The sequence below is a fragment of the Phaseolus vulgaris genome, chromosome 11 (genome assembly GCF_051622355.1).
Source record: "Phaseolus vulgaris cultivar YP4 chromosome 11, ASM5162235v1, whole genome shotgun sequence".
Taxonomy (NCBI): domain Eukaryota; kingdom Viridiplantae; phylum Streptophyta; class Magnoliopsida; order Fabales; family Fabaceae; genus Phaseolus; species Phaseolus vulgaris.
Genome location: NC_143508.1, coordinates 49,189,041 through 49,206,717, shown reverse-complemented (window position 1 = coordinate 49,206,717; position 17,677 = coordinate 49,189,041). Strand labels below are relative to the sequence as shown.

Below are 17,677 nucleotides of genomic sequence, written 5' to 3'. Positions count from 1 at the left end.
ACTTTACCAAACACATTGCATATATCTAGTAAATATAATAAATCATCATTTACACTAATTTAATTTTATAATATTTTTAAAAGTAATATTTAAATTATTTTTATTGATTATTTGTGTTAAAGTATTTTCAAAAAATTAATTAAAATCTACATTTTAAAATTATTGATCTTGATGTTGATTTAAAAAGTATTGATTATATTCTTAAAGAAAAGAAAAAACTTTGATAGAGTCTATTATATTTTGTTTACATTGTAGTCAACTTATTTGGTGAAAAATGTTGCTATGGTATTTTTATTGTATATAATTACAATATTTCCTAGTATTTCACAAGTATTTTTAAACATTTTGTACACTAATAATTTGAAATTTTTCTAAACATTTTGTACACTAATAACTTGAAAATTTTCTAGAATGAGCTATCAATGCAATGCTAAAACAATATAAAGAAGAAAGTAAAAAAAAGAAGTGGGGGAAAATAAATCTTTTACTGAAATTTACATGTTTGTGTACAACATTTAATTTTGGAGATATCTTTCAAAATTTGTTTTGAGATATGCAATGTACATTTTTGTACAAACAAAGCATCACAGATTCTTCTAAAAGTACTCAAAATCTTCATAAGATGAATCTGGTTGTGTATGCTTGCTTTTATCACTTGCAACAATATCTGCAATCTTCTTATCCATTGGTGAATATTTTGCTTTTCTACTATACTTAGAAAAATCCAAAGGTTCTGGTATAATAGGAGGTGTAGCACTTCTAACAAGAGCCCAATTCACTCCATGGAAAAAAGGGTGTTGCTTTATTTCTGTGGCACCCCTCTTGTAAGCATATCTTTTTTGAGGCTCTTTCACCAACAACCCTTGTATAAGGTCTTTTGCAACTTTGCTAACAGAGGGTTTTTCAGGAAATCTTAAGGGTTGTCCTACAACATTGAAGAGGGTAGCTTTATTTCCAGCACCCTTAAAGGGTGTTATACCATGCAAAAGCTCATATAAGAAGATTCCAAAGGTCCACCAATCCACTGCACTACCATGTCCTTCACCACGAATAATCTCAGGTGCAAGATACTCATGTGTCCCTACAAAGGACATTGACCTCACATTTGTAGGCTCTGCCATTAGTTCAGGGAGGCATCCTCCAACCATGAGGCCAAAATCTGACTTTGACTTGTGATTCTTTTTTGAAGGCAAAATGCGTGGAAAGAAACTTGAGGGTTGTTTGCAACCATGTATTGCTTGCTCATCATTCAGAATGCCCCCAGAAGGACCATTACTACTTTCATGTGCAGATGATGACTTCACTAGTGTAGGATTCACAGAGCATCGAAGAGACAAGTCAAAATCTGATAACATTATGTGACCTTCATCTCGAACTAGAACATTTTCTGGTTTTAAGTCTCTATACACAATGCCTAACATGTGCAAGTATTCCAAAGCTAGCAAAATTTCTGAACAATAAAACCTGTCGTATGAAATAAGTATTAAAGGAAATAATGATTATCAAATTATACGTAATTATATGTAATTATGTATATGTAATTAATTTGATAATGATAGAATTTTATGATTAATGGATCATCACATAATTAGCTTATAATTTGAAGAGAAAGTCTCCCTGCCGTATATATTTTCTATACATGGAGTGATGTAAATACACACAATAAAACAAGACATTATAATTTTTCTTACCATCTTCTTATATACCATTTTCTTTTCTTACCATCTTCTGATATACCATTTTCTTATAATAAGATATTGAATTCTTAAATTTGTTGCAAAATTTGTTACATATGTTCTTATTAGTGCACAATTTAGTTGGTAAAAGATTTGAATGTTTCTTTCTCTTGTGTTATATGATTGCAATTGCATTGCTTTGAGAAATAGTACATTAAACATGCAAACAAAATATGCTCTTATGTTAATAACTTTTCTTTCTTCTGAAGTAGCATAATAGTTCTGCAGCTACTATATTTTTCAGTTTATTAGAAGTATGTGTAGAAATATAAAATGAAAAGGAATGTAGTAAACAAAACTTTGTTAAAAAAGGTTAACAAGAAAAGCTTACTGGTGTCAATTTATAACATTTCATTCTTAACTTAAAAGAGGACAATTGGTAGAAATAAGTAAATTGCATTTGTTTCATGAAATAGTGACATGTTATTTCATTAATAAAGCATTAAACTAGTTTGGAATTTTCTTGCTGCATAATCTAATTAATCATTGTTGGATCACTTTGTGGATTTGAATTCAGGAGTGGTGATCTCAAGCATGAATTTTTTGGTAATGAGCTTTATGTACAAGCTAATATCATGAATTAGTTTGGAACTAAGATATATTTGAAAACTTTTTTGGAATGTAATACAATTTAGGATTGAGCAGGGCTGAAATTTTTTTTGTCTCTCCCGTTTTGTGTACATGGGTAGTAACATCCCTCAAATACTTTATTTAGTTCAATTTATTTTTTGTCGATATAAATTTTTTAATAATTTATCTTGAACATATTAACATATTATTAAGAAGTGGGCTTTAAGTCCAACTCAACATCATAAAACCGGCTTATGAGGTAAGGTTTGCACCCACTTATATACTATGAAATGATCCAATCTCTAGTCGATGTAGGATCTCCAACACATCCCCTCACGCCGAGAGTGATAACTTGTGCGTGAGACAACATATTATGGGTGGTCCGATAACGGCCCAATAGCGGGTGACCTGATAAACCCAACAAACAATCACTAGAATAGATCATTTCATAGTATATAAGTGGATGCAAACCTCACCTCATAAGCCGGTTTTATGAGATTGTGTTAGGCTTAAAGTGCGCTTCTTAATACACATAATCATGACTAATAAGTATTGTAGCATACACTTTGGTGGAATCCAAGTGCAATGTATATGTGTGTTTAAGTAACTAACCGAGTAGCTTCTTCAGTGAAATGCTTGTTGGGTTGCTTCAGCCGAAGAGAATGCAAACTGCCACTACTACAAAACTCCATGACCAAACAATAGTACTTAGTAGTCTCAAAATAAGAATATAAAGTTGGTAAAAAAGGGTGGTCGAGAAGTCCAAGAATCTCTCTTTCTGTTTGTGCCCTCAAAAGCTTGTTTCTACTAGCAAGTGCTTCCTTGTCCATAACTTTCATGGCAAAGAATGCTTTGCTTTCTTTAAGTTCCACAAGGTACACACTTCCAATATCACCATATCCAACACGTTTCAGAAGCCTGAAATGACTGAGATTAAGATCATTACCCTTAGCAACCATGTTAATTGCATCCCACCTCACATCACCTCTAGTATGTGGCTTGATATGTGCATTACAAATGCTCTCTAAACTTTCACAGCTAGAGCTAGTGCCACTTCTAAGACCTTGAATGGTGTTTCGTGCAGGTAAAGGAAATTTCCTTGTAGGTTTTGCTATTTCTTCTGATGATGTGCTTGAAGGATTGTGATTTGAAAGCATTCTTGCACTTGGATTTGGGTGTTGAGTAGTGGAAAACTCAGAAATATTGTTGTTATGATCTGCAAAAATGGTGAGGTTTAGATGTTGGTTTACTTGTCACCTTTGCATTACTTTTAGAAACTTGGTCTATTTCTCTTTCTCTATTGGTTTTGTATTCACTTATCTAAACATGATTTGCATATTAATTTTTTTTTTGGATATGACTTTCTAAATTATTTGATGAATTTGCATAAGCCTATTCATCTCAAGGATCTGCATTTGAAATTCAATTAATTTCCACTAATCATCATCAATAATTTTGTGGTTAAAAATTTATGCTTAAATGAAATAACAAATAACTCTTACTTTAGGTAAAATTGGACCTTTGGGTAGGCTTTGATCAACAATGCAATGACACCTTTTAAGAGGAATTTCTACAAACACAAATATTAAATATTAAAGGATATCTTGCATGTGAACTATTGTTTCAATATCATATTAAACATATTTCTAGGTTTATTTCCTCTCGTTATTGGCTATATTTGATAACAAATTAAGAAACAATTGTTTTAATTTTTTTGACCAAAAGTTCTAATAGAAAAGTTGTAAAAATAAGTAGCTATTTGTTCAAAATACATATATAATTATAAAAAAATATGAATTAAGTAAAATGTGTTGTAGTTTCAAGTCCACATAGAGGAAAAAGGAAGTCATAAACAAATTAATTGTATACAAGCATCAAATTGATGAAGAAACAATGCTCAATTCAAATGGAATGTAAAAAATAAACAAATTAAGTGTGGTAAAAGTCAAATACATGTATGATATAATGTTTACAATTATTAGAAATCAAAACCATTTCATCATGTATAATCAAAAAGAGATGCTATATATGTCAAAACTAAAAGTTAAATGAAATATCAATAACACCTTTTATAACTTCATAGGCTATCTGAGATTGAACAAGAGAAACAATGATATGTTTCCCCTGCATGTATATCAATGAAGAGACATCTTTGAATTTTGAAAATTTGAAAAACAAAGAAACAAAGAAACAAAGAAGAAAAGAGAATTTTTCCTTGGTTAGGAAATAAATAAGAAATGAATATTGAAAATAGCTTGTTCTTGATTGGATCACCATCCATCATCATAAACACTAGGAGTTCTTGAGAGGAATTTGTGGAACAAAAGAGGGGAGATAGTAATAGACCAATAAAATGTGTGCATAATAAATAAATGATTAAAATGATTTACTCAAACTAGTGTGGTTGTAATATGCATTATCTAATTACCATTAAGACGAATGGATTAGCGTCTAATTCTCTTGTGAAGTAATGGTTTAAAATATACATATTTTTTCATATATATTTGTATATTTAATTTATTTTCTTTCTGTCTTTCTTATATTGTACTGTTATTTTAATAGTTATTTTATATATAATATTTATGTTATTAATTTAATATTATGATTCAAAAAATTAATAATAATGCTTTTATTTTATTTTTCTTTTCCATTTAATAGATATACCTTAGTTCACTTATGATTGTTGGATTTGAACTAGTTTATAGTAAAATATAACATTATAAATATATATATATATATATATATATATATATATAATTCAAAACTAGTTCAAATTTTTATAAAAAATCTTTATGATTCAAAATTATTATAAAAAATCCACTACTTTAAGTGAAAATTATAATAAACTAGAGATAAAATCAAGTATACAAGTTGAGTAATTTTCACTTTATTAAACTAACTTTTTTATATAGAAGTTATCAAGTTCACATCAATAACATTGAATATATGAATTGAGAAATTCTCGATAATATTGAGTGTGTGAGTTAAGAGAGACTCGACAATGAGTGACCATTCTAACACATTGCTTCCCCAGAGCTACCTATGCCAAGTCACATGGATATTATCACCTTACCAGAGAATTTGAAGCCTATGACATGTCTGCATTGCTGTCATAGTATAGCATCAGTGTTGCTCCACATTTTATGTTTTTGGATAACTGGCTTACTCAATTGGATTTTGCTCCAGGATGATGGGGTGGCCAAATACTTGAAACTATTCATTAATGTTGGAAGCCATTGATGCATCAACTGCAGAAATGTGAGCTGCTAAAATTTTATTTGGTCTTGGTTTTAACAAGAAGATGCAGCCAAAGTGTTCTGCATGAAAGTTGTATCTCTCTATATATATATAGTGTTCTTACAACAAGGACCAAGAACACTAGAATAAGGTTGATAAGATCAACTCCTTTACAAATCTTCCGAACTTGGGCTGGACTCTCTCGGCTTCTCCTCGAGTTGGGCTCTCGGCTTCTTCTCGGGTTGGGCTCTCGCGGCTTCTTCTCGAGTCGGGCTTTCGGCTTCTTCTCGGGTTGGGCTCTCGCGGCTTCTACTCGAGTTGGGCTCTCGACTTCTTCTCGGGTTGGGCTCTCGCGACTTCTACTCGAGTTTGGCTCTCGGCTTCTTCTCGGGTTGGGCTCTCGGCTTCTTCTCCTCACAGGTGGGTGTGTGTACCTGCAAGGCGCTCCGATGCCAAAGTCAGATATAGTTTTATGTTCATCAGATCAATTGAATCTTACTTACCTCTTGAGTTGAACCTCTATTTATAAGGCTCTCTTATTGGGCTTAAGAGTTACTTGGGTATTTTCTTTTTGCACCTAACATTTTGAAAACACACACCTGTATATTTGGGTCCATCTTATGGGCTTTGCTATAATCACTAATTTAATTTTACTTATTTACTTTTTATATTTAACCTTTCGGTTGAGACTTTCGGTACAACCTTTCGGTCGAGACTTTTGGTACAACCTTTCGGTTGACCTTTCGGCCTAGACAGTACACTAGCCCCCCAGGCATGAGGATTTGAAAAAGACGTTATGCCTAATGAAAAGGACAAATTTTGTATTTAATACCTTTCGTATCAAAGTATTGCCTTGTTTCATGTACTTTTCTTGATTATGCCGCTTGACATGATGAGTTATAATTGTGATATCATAACGCTTCATTTGGAAGGGTTTTTTGTTTTTATTGATTCAGAAAGATTGAACTGAATACTCTCAAAAGGTATAATGTCTTCTTCAAGCTCTGTTTCTATTTCTGATGAATTTACAGAATTTTTGGACATGAGTAACGAGGCTATCAGGAAAGTAATTGAGATGAATCAGGATATTCATTCAATTGTTTCATCTGCCATCATTTCTGTTGTGAAGAATAAAGCTAGTAGTGATATGAGTTCAAGTGAAGAAGCTATAGATCTTGAAGCTGAATAAAGAGTTGGTTGAATCTAGCAAGAGTCTTGAATAACATAATTTTTATTTTTTTTTTGAAGATGTTTACCTTTCGGATTTCCTTTCGGTCAACCTTTCGGCCTATAACTTATAGAAAATTGATAACAATTGTTTGAAGCCGTTTACATTTCGGAATTCCTTTCGGCCTATAACTTGTTGAAAATTGATAACATAATATTTGAAGTCGTGTTTACCTTTCGGATTTCCTTTCGGCCTATAACTTGTTGAAAATTGATAACAATTGTTTGAAGGCGTTTACCTTTCGGATTTCCTTTCGGCCAACTTTTCGGCCTATAACTTTCGGATTTTGTGCATACTAGTCCCAATGCTTCTTCTCGTGACATGTTCTCGTAGGCTACTATTCCTTCTCTTACAAATTCGGTGATTGAGCTTGCTAGTCGGACTTTACTAATTGGCAAAGCAATAAGAGAAGAGACTAAGGATGTTGTTTCTTCTTTTGAACTTGAAAAATTGAAAAAGGAAGCAACTGAACCAAATGAGAAGATCAGATCCTTAACTTTCCAAGTTGAAGAGTTGTCTAAGGCTAAGGATTGTTATGAAGCCGAGAAAGAGTCTGAAGGATGAGATTACTGAGTTAACGACTCATAAGTTATCCCTTGACGAGGAGATTCAACGTTTGAAAGGAAACTTCGCTGATCTTTCTGCTGCGAAGAAAGCTGAAGCTGATAATAATCTTCGTTTAGAATCTGTGATAAACCAGTTGAATTCAAGGGTTACTCGAGCTGAGGGTTATGTTGTTCAGCAACACAAGTTGGGTTTTGAAAAACCTCTCTAGCAAGCCGAGTATTTTTACAAGATTCCATTGGATGCTGGAAATTTCGACGTGGGCAAAGATTTTTATAATGACGAACTGATGCCCATCAGTGAAATTCCTTATGATGAAGATGAAGATGAAGATGAAGATGGTGGGCTGATGATGATAGGCATGCCGGCGCCGAATAGCTTGTTTTAGTTTGTTGTTTTGTAAGAACTCCCAAGTAAAGTTTCAGGGTTCTTAACATGTTTTGTCCCAACCACTTGATGGTTATTTTGGATGTATAACATCAAGTTATATATAATATTCTATTTACTTTGCACGTATCCCAATTATTTGCTAATGAATAATCTTTATTTATCACAAATGTGCATGAAAGATAAAGTGAAGATGTGATTGTCCACGTTCACCGCACCATATATCACCTAATATAACCAACGTGTCGGATCCTAACTTTCGGTTTTAGTATTTTTCCAACCTAAAATAAATACATCTCGCATTTTCGGTTTCAGTATCCGGCTTAGTATTTGGCTAACTATGCTTAAAACATATATCTTAGTTTAACTCATCTAATATAACAAACATGTTCGACCTCATCTTTCGGCATCATCAGTATTCGACATTAGTTTTCGATAATATTCGATAATTTTCGATGCACTTTGCCCAACTAAAAAAAAGCATCTTTGACGACGAGAACTACATATAATATTCTTTGGAAAAAAGTTTAAGTGAAAGTAGTTCATGCCTAAAGATTTACATGAAATAGTTCCTTTGGAAAGTTTTAGGTTCGTCGTGAAACCACCTTTTGAACTTAATATAATTGTTTATTGTTTTCTTTTAATTCGAGCCATTTTTTGTTACCAATTAAATATCATTTTAGACCTCTCGGCCTAACCAACTTGTTATTTGTTTGAAATATTTAATGTTATTTTTCGGTTACCCATAAATATTATCACAGACTTCTCAATCTTGTTCTTTCGATTATGTGATCTGATTGATTAATTTTGTTTTTCGGTAACGAGCAAATGCTATCATAGACTTCTCGGTCTTAACTTCTCCGTGCCAACCTAACCTTTCGGTCATTTGACTTAAATGCTTTAAATGTTATCTTTCGATCATAAGCTATTATTTATTTATTATTGACATAAAATCCTGAAGAAGTTATTTTGGATGTATAGCATCAAACCATATATAATATTTTACTTACTTAGCACGTAACCTAATTGCTTGCTAGTGAATAATCTTATTTAACATAAGTATGCAGAAAAGATAAAATTAGATCATCTAATATAACCAATTTATCCGTTCGGTTTTGAAGTATAAAATTATTTAAATACTTTGCAACCTGGACCTTTCGATTTTTGAGTTTGAACCGAAAATAATTGTTTATGAACTTCATAATTAAAGTTCTCGGTTTTTCTAGTTAGAGACCAATTTTGACTATTTTTATAGGTTTGAACTTTTGGACTTGATACTGATACGCCAATGTTTATTTAGACTTCTCGATTTTGTCTTAAGACCTCTCGGTTTTGCATTAGAACCTTTCGGTTTTTTCGATAAGACCTCTCGGTTTTTGTTTTGTGCAATGCAAAAAATGAGACATTTCGGTTTTGTATTATAACCTTTCGGTTTTTTATAAGATCTCTCGGTTTTTGTTTTGTCATGCAAAAAATGAGACCTCTCGGTTTTGTATTGGAACCTTTCGGTTTTTTCATAAGACCTCTCGGTTTTTTCATAAGACCTCTCGGTTTTTGTATTAGAACCTTTCGATTTTTTAATAAGACCTCTCGGTTTTTGTTTTCTGCCATGCAAAAAATGAGACCTCTCGGTTTTTGTAATAGAACCTTTCGGTTTTTTATAAGACCTCTCGATTTTGTATTGGAACCTTTCAGTTTTTTGATAAGACCTCTCGGTTTTTGTTTTCTGACATGCAAAAAATGAGACCTCTCGGTTTTGTATTGGAACCTTTCGGTTTTTTGATAAGACCTCTCGGTTTTTGTTTTCTGACATGCAAAAAATGAGACCTCTCGGTTTTGTATTGGAACCTTTCGGTTTTTTCATAAGACCTCTCGGTTTTTGTATTAGAACCTTTCGATTTTTTAATAAGACCTCTCGATTTTGTATTAGAACCTTTCGGTTTTTTGATAAGACCTCTCGGTTTTTTGGTTTTCTGCCTACCTTTCGGACTATAACTTTTCGACTTCTTAAATAAGAACTCCGTTGATTGAGATTTGATTTGAATGAAACACTCGAGAGAGGGATTTCACCTGGAGTGAAAGCATCTTGATCCGAGAGGCTTGAAGTATGAGATACACTCTCGGGAGGGATTTCACCTGAAGTGAAAACATCCTGGACCGAGAGGTTTGAAGTACGAGATACACTCTCGGGAGGGATTTCACTTGAAGTGAAAGCATCCAGGACCGAGAGGTTTGAAGAACGAGATACACTCTCGGGAGGGATTTCACTTGGAGTGAAAACATCTTGATCCGAGAGGCTTGAAGTACGAGATACACTCTCGGGAGGGATTTCACTTGGAGTGAAAGCATCCAGGATCGAGAGGTTTGAAGAACGAGATACACTCTCGAGAGGGATTTCACCTGGAGTGAAAACATCTTGATCCGAGAGGCTTGAAGTACGAGATACAATCTCGAGAGGGATTTCACCTGAAATGAAAGCATCCTGGACCGAAAGGTTTGAAGTACGAGATACACTCTCAGGAGGGATTTCACTTGAAGTGAAAGCATCCAGGACCGAGAGGTTTGAAGAACGAGATACACTCTCGGGAGGGATCTCACCTGGAGTGAAAACATCCTGGACCGAGAGGTTTGAAGTACGAGATACACTCTCGGGAGGGATTTCACTTGAAGTGAAAGCATCCAGGACCGATAGGTTTGAAGAACGAGATACACTCAGGAGGGATTTCACCTGGAGTGAAAACATCTTGATCCGAGAGGCTTGAAGTACGAGATACACTCTCGGGAGGGATTTCACCTGAAGTGAAAGCATCCTGGACCGAGAGGTTTGAAGTATACGAAGCATTGATGAATTTAACAGTTTGACTGTTCATATGAATAACTTCTTCATTAAGTGTTTCAATCTTGAATAAGACTTTCTTTATACATAAAAATCATCCTTGACCGAAAGGTTTTATATACAATGATGAGTGTTTAACTACCTTGGACTTTGTCTGCTCCTTATCCCTACATCTCTAACAAAGCGTTTCAACTGCCTAACTTGAATCAGTTCTTCAATTCTATCTTTCAAAGCTACACATTCTTCTGTATGACGACCATGATTCTTGTGGTATTGGCAATGTTTACTCTGATATGCTCTTTCTGAAGTTCTTTCCTTCTTTGGTGGTGGGATTATCTTTACTGCCATTGCTTATTGTAAGATTCTTGCTCCATTACTACTCAACAGTGTATATTGTTGAAACTTTCGGCTACAAAATTATTCTCTTCCTTTTCTAAACGAATGTCCTCCTTCCTTTTCACTTATCTTCTTATCATTTCCATCCGCCCTCGAAATTCTCTCAACTCTTCCATCTGCATAAACTTTGATGCACGTTGCCTTAACTCATCAAGATTGGTTGCCGGTTTTTTGCAAAGACTGTCGGCAAATGGTCCCGGTTTCAGTGCTGTAATCATATGATGCATTGTGACTTTCGGACTGAGATTGCGGATACTTAGTGCTACCTTTCCAAAGCGCTCCATAAATGTTCTTAGGGATTCTCCCTTTTCTTGCCTTATATTCACTAAGGCAATTGATGTCAGATGATATGATCGGCTTGTAGCAAAATGAGCTCCAAACTTTTTTACTAAAGTGTTGAAACAATCAATGGATAACGGTGGCAACCGAGTAAACCAACTCAGAGCCCCTCCCTTCAAAGTTGTTGGGAATACTCGGCACAAAATGGCATCATTCCACGTATACAAACTTATCTGCGTTGTGTATACTGCAATGTGTTCATCAGGATCTGTACCTCCATCATATTTCTCCATGGTAAAATTCTTCCAATTTTCGGGCAGTGGGGTTTCTATAATGGCTTCGGAAAATGGATGCCTCCTAACAGATATTCCTAACAGGTATTCTCTTCCTTGTAGTTTCAAATCTTTCCTCATTATGTACCCTTTTGTGGATATGTGTTCTTGGTTGAACAGTTTCAAATGATGTGTTTAAAATCGTCTCTTCATTCAACTTCCTTTTCATGTATGCATTCTCCGCCCTTAACATACTTAACTCCTCTTCATTGCTTTTCTTTAGTGTTTCGAACTCTCTTTGTAACTGCATGAGCATAGCCATTGACATGGAATTTTGATTATCTCTCTGCTCCCCAGATTGCTCTCCACCTTGTTCTTCTCTTTGATTCATCTTGTGTTCAACCTTTTTCAGTTACTTCTCGGCCCCACGGTGGGCGCCAAAATGTTCTTACAACAAGGACCAAGAACACTAGAATAAGGTTGATAAGATCAACTCCTTTACAAATCTTCCGAACTTGGGCTGGACTCTCTCGGCTTCTCCTCGAGTTGGGCTCTCGGCTTCTTCTCGGGTTGGGCTCTCGCGGCTTCTTCTCGAGTCGGGCTTTCGGCTTCTTCTCGGGTTGGGCTCTCGCGGCTTCTACTCGAGTTGGGCTCTCGACTTCTTCTCGGGTTGGGCTCTCGCGACTTCTACTCGAGTTTGGCTCTCGGCTTCTTCTCGGGTTGGGCTCTCGGCTTCTTCTCCTCACAGGTGGGTGTGTGTACCTGCAAGGCGCTCCGATGCCAAAGTCAGATATAGTTTTATGTTCATCAGATCAATTGAATCTTACTTACCTCTTGAGTTGAACCTCTATTTATAAGGCTCTCTTATTGGGCTTAAGAGTTACTTGGGTATTTTCTTTTTGCACCTAACATTTTGAAAACACACACCTGTATATTTAGGTCCATCTTATGGGCTTTGCTATAATCACTAATTTAATTTTACTTATTTACTTTTTATATTTAACCTTTCGGTTGAGACTTTCGGTACAACCTTTCGGTCGAGACTTTTGGTACAACCTTTCGGTTGACCTTTCGGCCTAGACAGTACATATAGTTAACCAATGTTGTTTGAATATACCACCATGATTTAAAACTTAGGTTATCATTGCTTTTGTGAGCAAAGGATATGCCACCATGATTAGCCAAATATGACAATCTTAAGAATTTATATCCCATTAGAGTTTGTAACAAATTCAAATTCGCAAATTTTATTAGTTTGCATAAAAAATTTAGAAATAAAAAATAATTAGTTATTATATTAATTAAATTAGATACTATTTTAGAGACTAAAAAAATTATTGTTAATAAAATTTATAAACTAGTTTCTAAATTAGTATCTAATTGGATACTGATATTTTAGTTACCAACTTTAGAATCCAAAGTAATTAGTAGCTAAAATCTTAGTAGCTAATTAGATACCAATTTAAAACTAATTTATAAATTTTATGAATAATAGAAACTACTTTAGATACCAATAATTTTTTTAGTCTCTAAAATAATATCTAATTTAGTTAATATAGTGACTAATTATTTTTTATTTAGTGATTTTCTTGTAGTGTTTGATGTTAGAAAATTTACAATACCACATGCACATGGTTCAGTGTCCCCTAAGCCTCACTACTTAATAACACCATCCTAAACATTCTTCTTCTTCTCGGTTTGATGTTGGAATCTGTATGATATTTGAGCTAAGGCAAAAGGATTGTGGCTCTTTTTAGTTACTGGTGTAGCCAGATTGGGAAGCTGTTAAGTGTTTTTTGCGGTTTTTTCCAGCTTATGCATCCTCCTCGTAGGATCGGGTTGTTGATGTTTGTAATTGGATTTTTGGTACAACTCAGCCTGCTACAAAGATATGGATTAGTTGTTTAGATGTTATGTATTGTATTGGTTTGTTGTGCTTGACACTTGGGTATGGTATTTCAACCTGTTGCCAAAGACTTTGTTTTAGTTGTTAGATGTATTTAGTTGTTGGATGTATGTCCTTGATTGAGGGTGTGACATATTTGGTGGGGTGAGGTAACTGTATTTGTTGGGTTTCTGTATCCTATCTGAAATTTTATCTTTGACCTGTAGTGCATTGTCTGTCGGATTTCTAGTTGGTAGGGTACTAGGAAACTTGATTTTGGGGTTTTGTATAAAGGTTGGGACATTCCTGAAATGTCTCATTTTATTTTATTTATTTATAAAAAAAACACTCTTCTTCTTCTATTAATCATTTTCTTAAACCATCAATTGGAAATTAATTAACCACAACCAAACTGTCATTCAACTCCACACACCACATGAAATCAGAAAACCCTTTTTTTTTTTTCTGCCTCTCTCCCTATCTAATCTAGTCTAATATTATACACAAAGTAATATCACAACTATAGTTAGCACATTACACATATATATATATATATATATGCTCTTCAGCACACATAATCTCTGTCTTGATCTCCTCAGGGTCAATTCATTTTTCTGAGTTGAAGTTGGAACTATAGGGAGGACTCTCTGGTGCATTGCAAGTGTCTATGGCAAGTGATTAAGTGGTCATTGGTGAGCCCAGCTGCTTGCATAAATGAGTGAAGAACTGTGGGACCTACAAACCTAAAGCCTCTCCTGAGCATGTCTTTGCTTATGCTATCTGACTTTGATGTCTTCACTGGGATCTTGTGGCCAAACTTGTATTGCGTGGAGATGGGTTTGTGATTGACAAAACCCCAAATGTACTTGTCAAATGAACCAAAGTCCTTGTTAATCTGTAATCACTCAATTCAGAAAGAGATTGTTAAAAATCTATATCTTGATTCATTCACCACATAACGTGTTATCACATAAATTAGCCCAATATGCATTTATACTACATGTCTCTTTCTGTGTCTCCTCTATTAAAATGTAACACTTGAGCAGAAGAAATTAGCAACTAAGAGAGAGAGAGAAAAAAAAATTGTAGTTACAAATTGTTTTTATGTTAGAATATATCATGGTATACTCTTTTTTTTTCAGTTTTATCCAATTATAAATTGTCATATAATAATAATTACATTAAAAGACATGTCTCACAAGGTTGATGCGGTTGGAAAATTTAACATAGGGATCAATCAATTTATATGGGGCCAGACATTAAAATCTATCTCCTACTGGAACTGTTCATATGCAAACTTTCTTGTCTAGTGGTGAATTGAAGAGAAAGTAGCAAAATGCAGTGGAATGAAAAACTCATTATTGTACTTCTCATCATTGATACTCTTTAACTAATCTGTTTTATTTTTTGTCAAGAGAATATTCACTTAATTCATGAAAACTAGTGGTCTTGGAGGGCCATAATGTGTGTAAATAAGAGAGACCAATTAGAAAAGATAGAGTAAAAGGGTGCCCTTTTTTAGGCTTGATTCTTAGTTACCTCTGAAATTCTGTTAGCATTGTCAACAACACCTCGAACTCTGCTTATATCAATTCCATATTCCAAACTAATAGATACCATTTGCTTATCAGTCATGTTGGCCAAGGTTGCTGCATCAAATTCTGAAAATGCAGTCCTGCAAATAATTTAAAATTGTTCAGTTGCTTTATTTAAGGGGACCCCATCAAAAGAAAGGTACAAGATGGTGTGCTGTGCAATGAAGCATTTGTATGTTTCTTTCTGCAGAATCCAACCTGAAATCCTGACGTTTCTTCAAGATTGAGGTCCAATCTGATCCAACCTGTGCACCACTTACAACTAGAAGTTCAAACAACATCCTGTACACACAATAATGTTTTTGTTAATCATCACTTGTCTCTACATATCTTTGGTTTGGTCAAAGGTTCTGCTCCTTGGATAAATTTCTCAATAAATATTTACAGGAGAAGAAAGTATGATGGTAGAATGAATTGAGTTTCTTACAAGTTGAAATTTTAATTTATAGAAGCTTTGTTATTTAACATTTTCAAAAGTTAATTTGAATTTGTGTATAAACTTTAGTCTATAGAAAAATTTAATTCGTTTTGGAAGTGTTTTTTGTAAAAATTTTCCAACTAAGATGATAACTTACTTGTCATCATGAACTGGAACTCCCCATTCTTCATCATGATAAGCAATATAGACGGGATCTATGTAGCAAAAGAGACATTGAGATTAGCACATTGCAGAAGTATAAAAGGTGGGAATCAAATTGCACTGAACTTTGAATTCAGTTACCTGAATTAGCTGTAATAAAGCTGCATCTCTTCTCCTCCTCACATGTCTTTGATGTAAGATTGGTTGAAATATCAAGAGGAACAACTTTTTCAAACTTTGCAGACTTTGATCTTCCATAATGGGCAATCTTCATTTTTCTCTGTGCATGCTGCAATGCCATCTGTTCCCTCCTCACTGCAGCTATGCTCCCTGGGGATTCAGTGATCAGAGTGGAAGAGTAGCTTAATGATGCCTCTATGGAGGCAGAAGAAACCAAAGTGCAACAGGATCCTTCCTTAAAACTCTTAGACTTTTTCCTCTCTAGAGTTGGAGTTTTGATGGTGTGTCTTGGGGTCACAATCTTTTCAGAACTTGAGTTCAGTCCATTACTATCATTACCTCTCTTTATAGGTGGAGGCCTAGGGGACTTAGACTTTGGAGAAACAGGAGGTGTCAATGAGGTCTTGATTGGAAGTGGTGGTGATGGTGGAAAAGGTGATTTTGGTGACACTTTCTTGATTGAATTTCTCCTCTCAAGGTTAGGAACTCGGTTGCAAGTAGGTTGCAGAACTGGCCTGCCATTGATTCTGGCCTCAGGATATTTGGCTGTGGCTGTGGCTTTTATGCCTACAGTCACTTTGTTCTTGGAGCTGCACATTTTGTTGTGTGCTTTGATTGGAATGTGTATTTTGTGAGGGGAGTGTTGACAAGGAAGAAGTTTCAATGGATTAGGAGATGACAAGAGGAAGAAGGGAAGAAAGGAAGGATGTGTTGAAAGATTGAAGGAGAGTGAAGGGAGCTATGTGGGGTTTTATAAAATTTGAGGATGGTGGGGATAGTTAAAGGGAAGTTGTAACATGGGGAGGTGGGAATCTGCCATACAAACTCTTGTGAGAGGTGTTACTTTAGCCAAACTATGACATAGACTTCTAAAGTGAGCATTTGACAATGTCTTCAACCTAATAATTGTTATTATTCTTAAGTAAATGCTAACCAAATCTGTAACAAAGCATTCTTCTATTCATGTGTTTTCATAATATTATAATAATCACCATTAAATAAAGGGTATGATAGAATCAGTTAACCTTTATGACAGTTTTTATATATTTAAGTCTAACTGTTAACAAGATTCTTGTTGATATGAGAAGTGTTGGAGTTAGAATTATGAGGGTTCTTTTAGGTGGGAATCAAGGAAGCTTAGTAGGGGATTTTTTTGGTGGGATATTTTGCTGTGTTGGAGTCATGAACCCTGTTTTTCTTACATGGAACTTCCCCCATTTCCACTTTGTTGTAATAATATGCTTCTCTTCCCAAGGATGGAGAAGGAAGGTAAAAAAAATGCAAGAAAAGGACCAATCATTGGTCTAGTCATTTTAGCTGTATGGAATCTCAAGCTCTTTCTCTTTCTAGCTGTATGTGTGAGAGAAAAAGGGTAAACGGTTTGGGGGAAGAAAAAGCACATGAGACACTTTATGTGCATTACAAAGTTTGCCCTGAACATAAAGTAAGTTTGTTCTGGTATTGGTTTGAATGGTGTTGTAAGTTGTAACAAATAAAATAAGAGAAGTTGAGATCATGTGAGACTTTTGGTGGGGTTTTCTGGTGACATTAACTGAGATTTTTTCTATTTTTTTGTTCTTATATTTCTGTCCAGCTTCCAATTTATATGTACTTTCCAGATAAACTGAGTTGCATCTGTTATCATCAGTGGTCCTTACTATATTAACTACCAATTCATGATGATTATGGAAGATATCTCTTGAGCTGAACAGAGTTTGAGTACTCTTAATATCCTTACAGGTTGGAGGAATGACTTGTTCAGTTAAACCATGTTATGCCTCAAAAGTGTAGGACCCTACTCAGATTCTTCAACTTTATCCTTTCTTGGCTAACCCTGCAACAAATGGCATACAATTTGCTCTCTTTCTTGGCTAACTTGTACTATTACCTCATCAAATTAAGTCAATATCATCTTACCTTTGTAGCTCAACC

The 17,677-nt window shown here is 34.6% G+C and overlaps 3 protein-coding genes across 3 annotated transcripts; all 3 read right to left on the bottom strand.

Annotated features, from left to right (window-relative positions):
• Positions 1-596: 596 nt before the first annotated feature.
• Positions 597-6,160, bottom strand: LOC137830235 (serine/threonine-protein kinase RHS3). Its single transcript, XM_090297811.1, is given in 4 exon segments — positions 597-1,464; positions 2,919-3,529; positions 3,531-3,626; positions 6,143-6,160. Coding segments are annotated over 4 exon segments (1,593 nt in total).
• Positions 6,161-11,019: 4,859 nt separating this feature from the next.
• On the bottom strand, positions 11,020-11,646 carry LOC150023329 (uncharacterized). The gene has a single exon (XM_090297810.1). The coding sequence runs from the start codon at positions 11,644-11,646 to the stop codon at positions 11,020-11,022; it is 627 nt and encodes a 208-aa protein (XP_090153936.1).
• A 2,113-nt stretch (positions 11,647-13,759) lies between these two features.
• On the bottom strand, positions 13,760-16,645 carry LOC137830246 (uncharacterized). Its single transcript, XM_068637447.2, has 5 exons — positions 15,707-16,645; positions 15,561-15,618; positions 15,184-15,267; positions 14,930-15,065; positions 13,760-14,285 (listed from the first exon to the last, which is right to left on the bottom strand). Exons 1-5 carry the CDS (start codon positions 16,341-16,343, stop codon positions 14,022-14,024), a joined length of 1,179 nt encoding a protein of 392 aa, XP_068493548.2. The 5' UTR covers positions 16,344-16,645; the 3' UTR covers positions 13,760-14,021.
• Positions 16,646-17,677: the final 1,032 nt, after the last annotated feature.

Bases quoted from the DNA above. Each gene is read 5' to 3' on its own strand.
- LOC137830246 (XM_068637447.2), bottom strand. From the start codon at position 16,343: ATGTGCAGCTCCAAGAACAAAGTGACTGTAGGCATAAAAGCCACAGCC. The intron at 15,268-15,560 runs GTAAGTTATCAT...TTGTGTGTACAG, and splicing joins GTTCCAGTTCATGATGACAA to GATGTTGTTTGAACTTCTAG. The intron at 15,066-15,183 runs GTTGGATTCTGC...AATTATTTGCAG, and splicing joins AAGAAACGTCAGGATTTCAG to GACTGCATTTTCAGAATTTG.
- LOC150023329 (XM_090297810.1), bottom strand. From the start codon at position 11,646: ATGAGGAAAGATTTGAAACTACAAGGAAGAGAATACCTGTTAGGAATA.